The sequence below is a fragment of the Passer domesticus genome, chromosome 4, assembly GCF_036417665.1.
Source record: "Passer domesticus isolate bPasDom1 chromosome 4, bPasDom1.hap1, whole genome shotgun sequence".
NCBI classification, from domain to species: Eukaryota; Metazoa; Chordata; class Aves; order Passeriformes; family Passeridae; genus Passer; species Passer domesticus.
Window position 1 is genome coordinate 52,977,170 of NC_087477.1, and position 13,983 is coordinate 52,991,152.

Consider the following 13,983-nt stretch of genomic DNA (forward strand, 5'->3'; position numbering starts at 1 on the left):
AAGAAGCTACGCCAGTGGCCTGTGTGGTGGCTCCGCCTCCTGCTCTTCTGGCCAACTTTTCTGCAGTGCCGGGTACAGGCAGCGCCAGTTTTGCAGCAGGGATCGAGGCTCAGAGCAGGAGGCTGGGAGGTGATGATGGAGGTCGTGGAAGGACTCTCAGGCAGACCCCAGCTATTGCCATGGGGAGCTGGGATCGTTGCTGTGCTTTTGACAATTGCGACTGTGTGTGTCCTGCCCTCCCTGATGGAATACTGGAGGCAATGGCGGATGATGAAGTCGATCCCGGGTGTCAGCCCCTGCTATCCTGTGTTGGGAAATGCCCTGCTCTTTGAGCGGAAAGGAGAAGGTAATGCCAGCTCACACTGTGCCCAGCTGTGAGGTCCCTGCACTGCCTGGGGTTTGCTGGAGGAGCCAGTGGTGGTGAGGTGTTTGTGTGGCTGAGCTGTGGAAGGGGAGTGGGGTATCAGAGGATGTGCTGTTGCCTTTAGGTCTCTCTGGGCAATCTGCAGAGGGGAACAGTGTGAGGAGAGGGCAGTGAAAAGGAAAGGAGAGAAACTGCATACATGTGGCATTATTGTTGGTCTCAAAGACTAACTGGAGGTTAAATCTGACAGCAGCTGCTGCTGGGCTCAGACCGTTAAGTTATTGGTAGGGTGGAGCATGAACGCTGTGGAATGTGTTTTAGTGAGAGGGAGGCGGGCTGTGGGCTCTTGCAGGAAATGCTGCTTCACAAAGTTAAACACTATGTCCTCATGACTTTTTTGCTGTGATCCAGACAAAACTTGAAACAATTACCTTCCCCCAAGCAAGCATGCTCAAGGTACTTTAGCATGCCAAGTTGTTTTTACCTGGGCTCACTTCCAGAATCATCTGTGACTTAGAGTTATGTGTTGAGTGTGAAAGAGCTTGCTGATTATTTATAGTACGTCACTCAAAAGCAAATCCTTTTGTTCTTGAACTGATTAACGAGAACTTCTTTCTGCCAGGTGCATGAGAGAGCACTAATGTGCTAGATGTTCCCTTTCAATTTGGTACTCATACTTTAACAGGAACATATTTCTTAAGGAGTTCGTGATATGAAAGTGTTGCTGAGTCTGCTGCAGGTGGCCCACACTTCTCTGTGTATGTTTGGGATGTCTGTGTATGCCAGTTCTGCTCTGTCCGCATGTGTTGCTGGCTGTGCAGCTGTGTATGCTGCCAGAAGAGGGACTAATGGGTCATGGGAGCAGGGTGAAGTCAAGTGAGTACAGCGTTGGAATGCAAATTGCCCAGTGCTGACCCATGCTGAGACATGGTGCCTCTTTCACAAAGCACACTGTCATATCTTTCTTCGGGATCCAGTCCCATATCTAAGGACAAGTATGAGACGTCTGTGGTGGATATGAGGGCAGGCAGATTTCCACAAGGCTGACTTTGGGGAAGCAGTAGGAGGATGATAGGATGTTTATATGAGCTGGACTGAGAGATTAATCTTTTATCTTTTTCTTCATTCTTTTGTTTTTAAATAATCTTCTTTAAAAATCCAAACCAAACTGGAACATTGCTCCTATCTCCAGAAAGCAATTTGATGTGAACTCTGATGTTCTGTGTAGCCCCTAATCTCATTTGTTAGCAGGAATCACATAGCTCCCATGTTTTAGTTAAGGAATCACATAGCTCCCATGTCGAGCCTTCTTTGTTCTTGTTTATTTATGTAAAAATGGGTAAAGTTTGTTTATAATCTTTTTCATTAAAAATATAACAAAAAAAACTTTTAAAAAGGGTAAAGTTCTATAACACTCTGAATCATGTTAGATGAGGTGTCATTAGAACTTTTTGTAAGACTAGGGAAAGCTGTATTTGGACATCTATTAGGAAACTTTTTTTTCCTTTGATTTGGGGACCTTTGAATTTTCGACTCTGCAGAGGCTTGTAATGGTGTCATTTGTTTAAGCTTGTTTCTGAAAGGGCAAAGTGTTCAATCCTCAAACATCCTGAGAGTGGCCCCCACCTCTAATATTGCGGAGTGAACCTGATTGTGCTCTGATGAAATAGTTTCAAAGACCTTTTTTGAATTAAATCAAACAACATCTACTCTTCTTACCCTGCCAACAGATTCAGCTATCTTCCATGCTTTCTGTATAGCTGAATTGACAAGATATGCATTGAATAATTGCATAATGATCTGGGGAGGAGTATTTGCTGGGTTACTGAGCTCACTGGTATGAAGTCCAACTGGCACAGGTAGACAGCAGTGGTATCCCTCAGGTTGATCTGTGGCATAAATGGCGATGTGAGTCTGTGCCTGAACAGATTAGGACAGATGAATTGCAAAATCCACAGGTGCAAAATATGCTGCTAGGTCACAGCAGCAGGTTAAAACTCCTAGATAATCACAATTGCAGGGCTCGGGGTGCAAGAGTTCATTACAGAAACCTTGCTTATTTTGTAAATCCCCCTTCTTGAAGCTCTACTCTGGTTTTCTATTCCAGATTTTTTTAATCAGATAAAGTTTTATACTGAAAAGTTCAGAAGTTGGCCATTGTTCAAACTTTGGATAGGACCAGTGCCTGTCGCGTTTTTGTATCACCCTGACAGTGTGGAGGTGAGTGTGCTGGTCTGTCTATTCTACTGGGATGCAGAACAGTGCCCACCATCTTACTTTATATTATCTCAATGTAATTTTTGTTAAAAAGGGTTTGGACAGATTTGCTTCGGGATACTCCTCTGAGTTAGTGGAAACAAAGGCGTAAAGTAAAGGAATATATAAGACCTAGTCATAGGGGACTGGGGGAATACTGAAGATGACCAACAAATGAAAGCATCAAAGAAGCATCTTCTTAAGCTTTGTCTTCACATATAAGAAAGCTCCTGCTCCAAAGATCAGAACAAATAAGCAGATAGCAGGGAATACAGGACCACTGAAATAAGGACAGAACATTATGAAATTCAGGTTGCAATGCTCGTATCTCTTTGATGGACTTCTGCATTAAAACTTAGTGGGTCTGTTTTGATGCCATGAAATGTAGTCATAAGTCCTTGATCTAGTAAGACAGTGTTGTTTCTCTGTTGGAGTGTTTATTGAAGAAATAGGGAATAAATCTCTCTCTCCATCTAACAAGTAATATTTTTAACTCGCTGTTCATTTTTCTGACAGGCTATTCTGAACAATTCAAAACATATAGAAAAATCATACCTGTATGAATTCCTGCATCCATGGCTGGGCACTGGACTTCTGACAAGGTACAGTGTATAATTAAATGAAGGTGCACTGCTGCCTTTTTGAAATTTGCATGGTATATGATAAGAGAAGATCTTTGTGGTGGGAATGCTGTATGTATTTCTGAACAAAGACATTGTGTGCATTGCTTATCTCAGCTGGTCATATTGCAGACCAGTAGGATAGGCCTGAGGTTGGTGATGCTTTCGGGTAGGATCAGAAAGTATCTTCATTTCATTCATGAAGTAGAGGATTGTGAGAAATGAGCCTGGGTAGGAGCATAAATCAGGAGTGGAGAAAGGGAGGAGCAGTGGTACAAGGGTTTGGTGTCCTCCAGTCTTGGAAGGGCAAAGGAAGGATTTGTCTGGATGGTGCAGATATTCAAGAGTCGGAGCAAGGTAAGTATAGAGTGTCTTTGGTACCTTTGAGCCTCTTCTCAAAGGTACCAAAGACAGACTTTATACTTGAAAAAAGGTCAAGGTCCCAGTGTTAGTGGTAAACTTTGTTGCTTGTTTGGAGCCCTCAGAGGTGGACTTCTCATGCTTTATGATGGGACCATAGTATTGTAAAAGCCAGCTGTGATCGTGTGGTGTGGGTAGTGCAAGTTCATTGGAGAGGATGAGGCATACAGTTTATCATGAGTTTTGTTCATGGCCTTTAGAAAGGCAGTAATTAATCAGTAACATTGTGCAGAGGTGAAGTCCATGAGCATCAGGCATGGTGTATCCTTGCTGTTCTTCCTTACTGGTTGTTTTGTCTTCCAGAGATGTACAGAGCTATTTTGACTTTCTTGTGCTTGCAAAAACATAATGGAGGAGAATGTTCCAGTCTCTGCTGATTAGGGGCAGAAGTGGCAGACAGCGAGCAGATATGCTGGCCTGTGGAGTGCCCCAATAGCAAGTTAACAGAGGCAGTGGTGTGATAGTTTTACCCTGTCAGCAGAAGTGTCAGCTGTGTGCCTCTGGGGCATGTTATTTAGAAAAAGAGAACAAGGACCCCGAGGAAGCTGGTGACACTCACTGCAGCTCCATGCTTGTCATCAGTGTGTGGGAAATGATTGCCTGTCTCCAAGGAAGTAGATTGTAGCCATGCCTTGAGGCAGTCATTTTCATAATGACTCTAGGCCCTAATTCTCTGCAGGCCTCATTTCATGGTCAGGGGATGGAGGCAACCAAAACCACTGATTCAGAGAGGTGGTGGGGTGGTTGAGGCCTTGATGCTGAATAGCTGGTTTGGCCCCTGGCTGGCTTCTGCTTGGTCCCTCTGAGCCTGTGCACTGACTAAAAAGGATGTACTGTCTGGAAGCTTTTTGCCATCTCCATTTGTTGAGATCAGCTGGAGAAATGGTGGCTTCTGCTTCCAAGAGACCTGGAGCAAGAAATATTTCCATTTGCTCCTTCTGTGGGGTGCCATGAACAGCTTGAAGAGACATCTACAGTGTGTCCATCTCTTCCAGGCTGCAGTATTCGCTGGGTACTTCCTGGAATGGTGAGGATGTTATTTTTGACTTGGAGTTTTTTAACCTTCCTTCTCCCCATTGATTTTACAGCACTGGAGACAAGTGGCGGTCACGGAGGAAGATGATAACTCCCACATTCCACTTTGCAATCTTGAGTGACTTTCTAGAGGTCATGAATGAACAAGGAAATATTTTGGTGAAGAAACTTGAGAAGCATGTTGACAAGGAGCCATTTGATGTCTTTATGGACATCACTCTGTGTGCCCTTGATATCATTTGTGGTAAGTCCTGTTAAGTTATTGTGGTAGAATTGTGAATGATGAAGAATATCCTGAGTTTAGTTGTGCCAGTTTGTGTAAGATGATTGAAGAGCAATGTCCCTGCATATGTTCTAAATACATTTCCATCCTTCCCAACCTTTTTCCCCAGGGTTCACTAATTGCATCTGTGCAACTGAGTTTTGGGACTGGCAGGACAGAGGTAGCAGTCTGAAGTGAGGTTTTCTTGAGGAGCAGGATTCTTGGGCATGAAAATACAAAGAAGGCTCATTCCCTGCAAAGGGATATGTGTATTCACTTGTTGAAGGGATGGTGTGGTGATATTCAGAATCTGGGAGCAGTAGCAACTCACTCTGTACACTGCCTTTCACTTTGCACACATGAAATGTTGATATTTTCCTCCTAGAAACAGCAATGGGCAGGAATGTGGGTGCCCAGAAGAATAAGGATTCTGACTATGTTTCTGCTATCTACAGGTAAACGTGCATTTTCCTTAGGTATTTTTTAGTTGAACTGGAATTAATGCTGCTGGTGTCAGGAAGGAAGGCCAGGGTGTCAGAGAGGGATGTAAAGGATTGGAACAGACTAACCCTGAGTCACTAAATACCCTGGAGGTGTTTGAAAGACATGCTTCTATGGCACTTAGGGTCACGGTGTAGCCGTGGACTGGGTTAACACTAGGTTAAGAGTCAGACTCAATGATCTAAAAGGTCTTTTCCAACTGAAATGAATCTGTGATTCTATGATCTCACTCCTAATTTTTATGGAGCTTGTTGAGACAGGTATGATTAAAAATAGGTAGATCTGAAGGGTTTGATTATCATCAGTTCCTTGGCCTTTTCCAAATGGTAGCACAAGTGTGCTTGAAGTTGGTAATAATTACTCTGCAGCTAAAGCATGTGCAAGAGCTGAATAGCAATGACAATCAGCCCTTCCAAATGTACTCCACTTGTGTTTGAGCATACTTGAAGTCTCATATTTTTCATTTTAAATACATTTTAAGTCCTTTAATGTGCAGTCTGGTATCTGGACATTCAAGTAGGAATGCTATGCTCTCAGAAACTGTTTGAGTTCTTGGGGCAGATATTTTGGGAGCGTGCCATGAGTAGTCTTTACAACACTGTCAATGCTTTACTGAAGTGGGGTATGACGGGGTTGGATGACTTAATAGGACTGTTTAAAGAGGATTCACACTAAATGAGAATATGCTGTCCTTCTCAGAGATCAATACTTAAAGATATAAAACACGATGATGCTGGGATAAGTAACACAAATTTTGAGATGGTGTAAAATCAAGACACAAATGTGAGTGGCCTTCCTTTCAAATAATGGGTTTAAACCTACACAATACGTTAAGTTCTACTTTATTAGGGTACGTAGAGGTTTGTTCTGTTTTCTTCTTTTTTTTTTTTTTTTCCTTGAAATGTGCTATAATTTGGTGGTTTTTGTCTAGTAATATTACATTATATAATTCTTTTGCCCCTAGGATGAGTGATCTAATCCAACGGCGACAAATGAGCCCTTGGCTTTGGCCTGACTTTTTGTATATATTGTTCAAAGAAGGAAGAGAGCACAAGAGGAAGCTCAGCATCCTTCACAATTTTACCGATACGGTATAGAGTCTTGAAAAAAAATGATAATATTTATAATGATCATTTTCATTGTTAGATTAAAGTTTTGCACTCAGATCTTCCAAATGGGGGATGAGGTTCAGCCTCCTTGATATGCTGTCTCTCTATTGGAATGCTGAGGAATTCCCTGAAAAGAAGAGAAGAACTGACTTCCCTTTCAGGATCTCTGCTGAATTTAAACAAGAAAGTAGACAACTCCAAGGGAGTGCTAGAACTTGCAGGTCCTTGACAACTGAAACAAACAACAGAAATTCATTGAACTCTTGTTCTGCCCAAAAAGCTCCACATCTTGATGATGTCCAACAGCTCACTGCCAAGTTTGGAGCAGTAAACATAGGGTTCTGGATGTAGTGTCACTGGGTTCAGCCTTCAGAAACTGAAGCCTGTGTTCATCCCTTTTAGAACAGAACTGCTGAGAGGAGCAAACACATGCAGGTCTCCACATCAGCAGTAAGGCACTTTGATACAGAAATCATCAGGCATGCATTACTCACTTGGCATAAAATAAAGTGTTCTCTCACCTTGTTAGACTGTGGAAATAACAGTCTTTTCTCTCACCAAATAATTCTTATGTTATTCTTTCCAAAGTTTGCCCTCCCAAATGTACTATTAGTATGTTATCAAGGAGGCTGTTTTCCCTATGCACGTACCCCATTATGTCATTGTATCAAAGTCTTTGACAAAGGAAATAATCTTTGATCTTTGGCTACATATAATGAGCCACATCACCTCCATGTTATTTTTTTCTTGCTTTCTTTTATTGGAAATTGCAGCAGTGAGTCATAGGAGACGCTCTTAACACTTGCACTCTTCCCATGCTGGGCTGGTGCACTGAAGAATATAAGCAACCAAATCATAGAATATGACCATGGTCCATAAATAATAATTGTACCCGTGTAGGTGCTGACAGCAAGCACTGAGGTGAAGGATGAGACAATATATGACACATATGCATGTTCAGTGAGGAAAACAATGTATATGCATGGAACTGTATTTTTTTTCTTCCATTCAGTGATTCCTCCAAACAGAAATGCATACTCAACATCCTGTTTAAATTACTTTGTTGTTTTTAAGAGCAATGCCAGTTTATTGAAGGGTTCTGTTTTGACTTTGCAACAACAATGGCACCAATAAGAAATTTATGCCTGTTACTGCATCTGTACTTCAACCTGAAAAAGTGAAATTCAGCCATTGCTCTCATACTGGAGAAAATTTGGGAAGCTTTAGTATAGTGCGTTCAGCAATACTGTGTGTAGCCTTGACACATAGTTCTGAGATGCCCTGGCTTCTCTTCAGTTTCCTGAGTTTTTTGGAGGCTGGAAGTGAGATCTTTCCTTAGTTCGCAGGTGGGATAGAGAAGATCTTATTGGTGATTAATATGATCACACTGCGGTGATTTTTTTTATATGCTGTTACCAATGTTGGCATTCATTATTGGTGTGTTCTAGATACTCTGGATATGTTTACACTTCTTGATGGCCCCAAGTTTTTTATGTAGTTTGGCTATCTATTTTCTTGATCGCACAAAAGCTGTTCAATGCTTATTCTATTGCTTTGGGCAAGAAAGTTTGGTCATAATTCACTACTAATAAAAAGTAAGATAAATTTCATGACCTAATGCTGACAGCTGTCCTAACTAGCTCATGTAGACTGCTACCAATGGATATTGTTTCGATAAGTTAGGACAAAACTGTATGAGGCAGACAGCTTGTGCTGAATTCATCATATCTGATGTAATGGTTCTAATCTCAGGTCATTGCAGAAAAAGCTGAAGAACTTAAAAAAACACAGCAAAAGAAACATGATAATGATGGTAACTCTGAAGAAAGTGGTTCCAAAAAGAGAAAAGCATTCCTGGACATGCTGCTGAATGCAACAGATGATGAAGGGGAAAAATTGAGCTACAGGGACATTCGTGAGGAAGTGGATACTTTCATGTTTGAGGTAACCAAGAAACTCATTGGTTTATTGTTCTTTTGTTGTTGTTGTTTTGGAAGGTTTTATTTGCTGGGGTTTTTGTTTGTTTTTTTTTTTTTTCCCTCCAAACCCAAGATTCAGAATTTTCAGGTGGTGATTCTTGTCTTAGTTCAGGAGGTTGCTTTTGGCATGATGTTATTTAAGCCCTGGAAGCCTAAGAGAAAATCTCAATGTTTCTGTTCTACAGAGGTAGGATAGAAGCATTGGTATGCTCTGGAAAAACTTTGGACAATGCACATGTGGTAGGCCCTGCCTGTGTGAACAGGGTCTACTCATGAAAGCAGGTGAGAAATAAAAACTTAAAGGCTGACATGGACCACGGGCTTTTGCCTTTTGTTGCAAACTTCATTAACATTGAAGAGAGCTCTAAATTTCACTGTTTTGACTTGCATTTTGTCATGTCTTCTCACATTTTTCCTCTTGCTACACTGCCTGCAGTCTTCTGGTTCTGTAGTCCACTGTGCATCAGTGCTTCATCTTCTTGTGGAAACTTGTCCTAGAATGGCTTGGGTTGGAAGGGACCTTAAAGATCAACTAGTTACAATCCTCCTGCCATGGGCAGGGATGTCATCAACTAGATTGGGTTGCCAGGGCCCCATTCCACATGTCACTGGAATCCTTGAGAGACCGGACATTCTCTAGCCAACATGTTCTTCACTTATCTCTGAGTAAAAAATTTCTTCCTTATATCTAATCTAAACTTTTTCTCTTTTAGTTGAAAATTATTCTCTCTTGTCCTATAAGTACCTGCTCATGTAAAATGTCACACATCCTCTTTTTTTTTTTTTTTTTAAGTCCTCTCTAGGTACTGAAAGGTCACAATTAGGTCTTCCCAGAGCCTTCTCTTCTCTGACCCCAACTCTCTCAGCCTGTCTTCATAGCAGATGTGTCCCATCCATCTGATTATCTTCAAGGCCTTTCTTCATGTCTGATTCCCTAATAGAGGATCTGAAGAAGATTTTCACGAGTTTCCCGCACGCTTCCAATAGATGGACCTGAATTCTCTCAGAAGAGCTTAATTCATAGAATCATATTAATGCTGTTGTAACCTAGAGAAACTCTCTTCTCATCTTGCCCTGAAATTCACTACAAGTGTGCTTTTTTAGTATCAAAATCCTTTTTGGTCAACTTTTCCCTTTTCTGTTCCTCCCTTTTTTATGGCTTTTTTTTCCCTTCTTTGGTTCACGTTTTGTCTCTCCTTTCTTTTCCTCTCCTTTCTACAGTGCTAGGAACTAGTAGTTGACTCCTGTCCCATAGAAAACCAAGTTTTTTCCCCTATGGCTACTGTATTGTGTCTCATAAAATAATTTTTAGATACCTTTGAAAAGGTTACAAGTTGTGTCCATTGTATGTCTCCTGTGACAGTCACTGCCCGCCCTAGGTTTGGACAGTAACCAAAAAGGCGAATATACATCTGATGAATTGTGTAGATACTGATAGTTCATGCAGCTCCTGAGAATCAGAAGACAGGATTGTGCTTGGGTTGTTTCAATACTTTCCCCTTTTGTCAGAACAATTGTGGATCACCTTTTATCTTGATAGTGAGTTGAATAATTCACTCTTGATTCTTGTTTTTATCATGGTGTTGGGACTAATAAGTCTCACTTTTCACGTTAACTGCCCACTGGTACATGGAAATAGAGTTGAAATGAATGTCTTTGTAAATCTGGACCTGTAGGGCCATGATACAACAGCAGCTGCTATGAACTGGGTCTTGTACTTACTTGGACATAATCCAGAAGCTCAGAAGAAGGTTCACAAGGAATTGGACGAGGTGTTTGGTAAGTTTCCATTCCCCCTTCATTAGGGTTTTGCTGCATTTGTGAGTGGAAATGTGTTAAAAGCCTAGAAGTAGAAGGGGATTTAAGAGCATGCCTTGTGGCCCTTCTGGAGCTTTCAGCAGCTAGAGGTGATTGGGATGGGTGTGGGAAGGTCTGTTGGGGTGTGCAACCAAACTTATGTCTTTGGGGAAAGATATGCATGTTTAATATATTTGTAACACCTTCTTGTATGTAGTCTTGGTGCCTGATGAGAGTTGCTGGGGGGATCCAGGATGAGTTTTTTTAGCCAAAGATGGGGAGTTTTGGTCTTGGTCATCCTCCTGTTTGTTTTTGGACAGACAATACTGAACGTCCTGTTACAATGGAAGATTTGAAGAATCTTCGATACCTTGAATGTGTTGTGAAAGAAGCTCTTCGTCTCTACCCTTCAGTTCCCATGTTTGCCCGCACCTTGAGAGAGGATTGCTGCATTAGTAAGTGCTGTTCTGTGTTTGCTACTTTCTCTTGTGTCAGCATTTATTTCTTCAGTGAAGATGTTTCCCAAGAAAAGGACAGCATTGTTTTATTTTTTATTGTTCTGTTGTGTATAGGAAGTCACTTGTTTGTTGTTGTTTTGACTCTTCTCTCTTCCTCTCCTCTCTTTAGGGGGATATCAGGTACCAAGAGGTGCAAGTGTTGTTGTTTTAACTTATACCCTGCATAGAGACCCTGAGGTCTTCCCCGACCCGGAGGAGTTCAGGCCTGAGCGATTCTTTCCTGAAAATTCTAAGGGACGGCACCCATATGCTTATGTGCCCTTCTCAGCTGGTCCCAGGAACTGCATTGGTATGTATCTGGAGGGAAAGCCCTTGTAAGGTTCTGTTTTGAATGTGGTAACTGAGACAGCAATGAGTACTGTTTGTATAGTGTTCTTCCTCACTCCCCATCCCTGAATCTGGGCACTGTGTGCCCTGCAAGCCACACACTTCCATTAGATGGACCTGAATTCTCTCAGAAGAGTTTAATTCATAGACTCACATTAATACTGTTGAGCTGCCCCATTTGTTTCTTCTGAAGGATTTCCTTTATTCCTAGGGAAGAGTGTCTATCATGCTGATGTTTCTTCCTCACTGCTGTACAGCCTGGCAGTGTGTTATTGGGCTCCTGTGTCAGGACATGATTACTTCCTAATTTCTGATTACCAGTGTAAGCAACACAGAATGAGAGAAGACACATGTCCTGCACCTGTTTTGCTCTGGAAACAGTTCATCTGTCTCTCTCAGGTTCTGAGCTGAATGTCCAAATCATGCAATCTGCAGCTGATGTATTCTTTCCCTATTTCTGACACTGTAGTTGGTTTGGTGTTTTCTCTGTTGTCCCAGAACTCATTAGCATCTTCTGATGCCACTGAGATGCTTGGCATTGCTGTACTTCAAGTAGAGAGAGTGTTCTTTATATTGTAGAACATGTGAAAAGACTGTTCTCTGCACTGATTTTAAGTGCAGATGGTGAACATCCAAAAGTTGTCATGCCATTATGATAATGGGAAATATTACTTCCTTTTGTTTTTTTGGTTTTGCTTGTTTGGTTTGGTTTCTGTTTTTGGGGCATGCAATTGGTTTGTTTTGATTTGTATCATTGGTAGTAGGTGCCCTTTTCCATAAGAGCAGTAAACTAGGTCTTTCCTTGTTCCAAAGAGAAATCTAATTTAATATAACATGTCTAGCTAGTTCCTGAGTGTGCAGGAACATGTGCAGGAGAGGTGGTTCATTAGTATAGTTGCAAAAGTGCATTGTGTGTACATATGTATGAACTTCTGTGTATATAATCTATATATAATCTATGTATCTAATCCAGAGGGGAGAACATAAAATGTTCTTAGCCCTGCATTTTTTGTCCCATCTCCATTTTTTTAGTTTTTGTGGACTGCCTTGTGGCACTTGGTTTGTTTTCCCTCACATTTCTTTGTTCTCATGTTTCTGCCTTCACCTATCTCTGAATTGTAAATTGAACTTTGCCCTCTGTGCTACCAAATCATCAGTGTGTATGAGGCTTAATGACCACTGAAGGAAGGTCTGTCTGTCATTCCATTGCAGTTGCATCTCCTTTGCTCCTCTCCACATATATGGAACCATATGATTTTTCTCTCCTCACAGTCCCTGTGCTGCATCTTCTGCTCTGGTCTGCTATCCATCCCTCCTGCCTAGTCCTTTCAAGAGATGTGACAAGGCTGTATTTTGTAGTAGTTCCATATAAAGGATTGACTGTTTCCATGTTGCTGTTTGAGTTCTGTGTACTGTGGGAAGGAGGACATACTGTGGATTATCCCAAGAAGGCCAGAGTTTTCATACACAGAAATGTGCTAGTGTACTTGTATCCATATGACCTTGATTTTAGCCTAAAGCTAGTTCTGTTCTAAAGTCCTGTGAGCATGCAAGTGCAGCAGCTGTTGATGCAACCTGACAATAACTATTTTTTTTCTCTCCTGTAACTCATAGGTCAGCGCTTTGCACAAATGGAGGAGAAGACTCTTCTAGCTCTCATCCTGCGTCGCTTTTGGGTGGAATCATGTCAAAAGCCAGAAGAGCTTGGTTTATGTGGAGAATTGATTCTTCGTCCAAATAAAGGCATCTGGATTAAACTGAAGAGGAGACCAAATGCTAGATCAGAATGAAAGGAATTTCAAGAGTTTTCTTCCAAAAATTTTCAATCTATTTGGGCTGAGACATATTTTTAAATAAAATATTTTTATGTCAGTCCAGCAATTTGTTAAAACTAGTTGCTATTGTTTTATTTAAAAAGATGCAGTAGTAGCCCTAGTTGCTCTACTTTTATAGGGCTTGTGAACTTCATGTTAATCTTTGAAATGCAAGTCTTTAATCCTTATATTTTAGTACCTTATCTGCTGAGATGAAAGTATTTTATTGCTGCAGTGCCATAAAAACTAAGCTATGGTAATAACAACAGCAATGCCTCTGATGAAGCAATCAGTTTACATGCCATAGCATTTTCCAAGTAACTGGGAAGTCTCAAGTGTTTGTAAGGTTTTCAGGTTTCTTTGTTTCTGAAAAATACAAGTGATAATCCTTCTTCTTGGCACAATTTTTTTTTGGATGATGACTACCTCTGTAAAGACCACTCAAAAATCTCTGATAATTTCACTCCTTCTTGGTAAGCATTTAAGGTAGTTTGTTAAAAGGTAGTGCTTTGAATTATTTTTTAGCAAACTGTACCAAAAGCATTAATCTGTATAACCATAGCAGGAATTAGACCATATGTAAATTACACACAGGATTTCATAATGACAAAAGCAATGTATTATTACATAATTTGAGAATAAACTCCTACTATGACTCAATGTGGACTGAAATTGTACCTGTTGAAATTGCATGCCTGTGTGCAGATAAATTGCTGGTGAATAATTGTTTCTCAGCATCAGTTCCTCTCAGGTGATCAATCAACTAGATTTTACTGTGCTGGTCAAAGCTGAAACAATGAGCCAGCATGCTCTTGCCTTCTAGTGCCCTGAAGGCAACATAGAGTTTTTTGCTAATTGATGTTGAAGAGGATTTACAGTGATGGAATGAAGTACCTGTGAAAATTTGTGATTGCTCCTTCATGACAGGTCAAAGTCTGCTACGGGCCATACAGCTGGAGAACAGACTCTCCATGATTTTTG

At 41.1% G+C, this 13,983-nt stretch overlaps 1 protein-coding gene across 1 annotated transcript; it reads left to right on the forward strand.

Moving 5' to 3' along the window:
• The first annotated feature begins 44 nt into the window (after window positions 1-44).
• On the forward strand, window positions 45-13,662 carry LOC135299234 (cytochrome P450 4V2). Its single transcript, XM_064417964.1, has 11 exons — window positions 45-346; window positions 2,472-2,584; window positions 3,137-3,222; window positions 4,749-4,939; window positions 5,343-5,412; window positions 6,423-6,549; window positions 8,320-8,511; window positions 10,223-10,325; window positions 10,664-10,798; window positions 10,971-11,150; window positions 12,803-13,662. Exons 1-11 carry the CDS (start codon window positions 133-135, stop codon window positions 12,976-12,978), a joined length of 1,587 nt encoding a protein of 528 aa, XP_064274034.1. The 5' UTR covers window positions 45-132; the 3' UTR covers window positions 12,979-13,662.
• The last annotated feature ends 321 nt before the right edge of the window (window positions 13,663-13,983 follow it).

Bases quoted from the DNA above. Each gene is read 5' to 3' on its own strand.
- LOC135299234 (XM_064417964.1), top strand. From the start codon at position 133: ATGATGGAGGTCGTGGAAGGACTCTCAGGCAGACCCCAGCTATTGCCA. The intron at 5,413-6,422 runs GTAAACGTGCAT...TTTTGCCCCTAG, and splicing joins TATGTTTCTGCTATCTACAG to GATGAGTGATCTAATCCAAC. The intron at 6,550-8,319 runs GTATAGAGTCTT...TTCTAATCTCAG, and splicing joins TTCACAATTTTACCGATACG to GTCATTGCAGAAAAAGCTGA.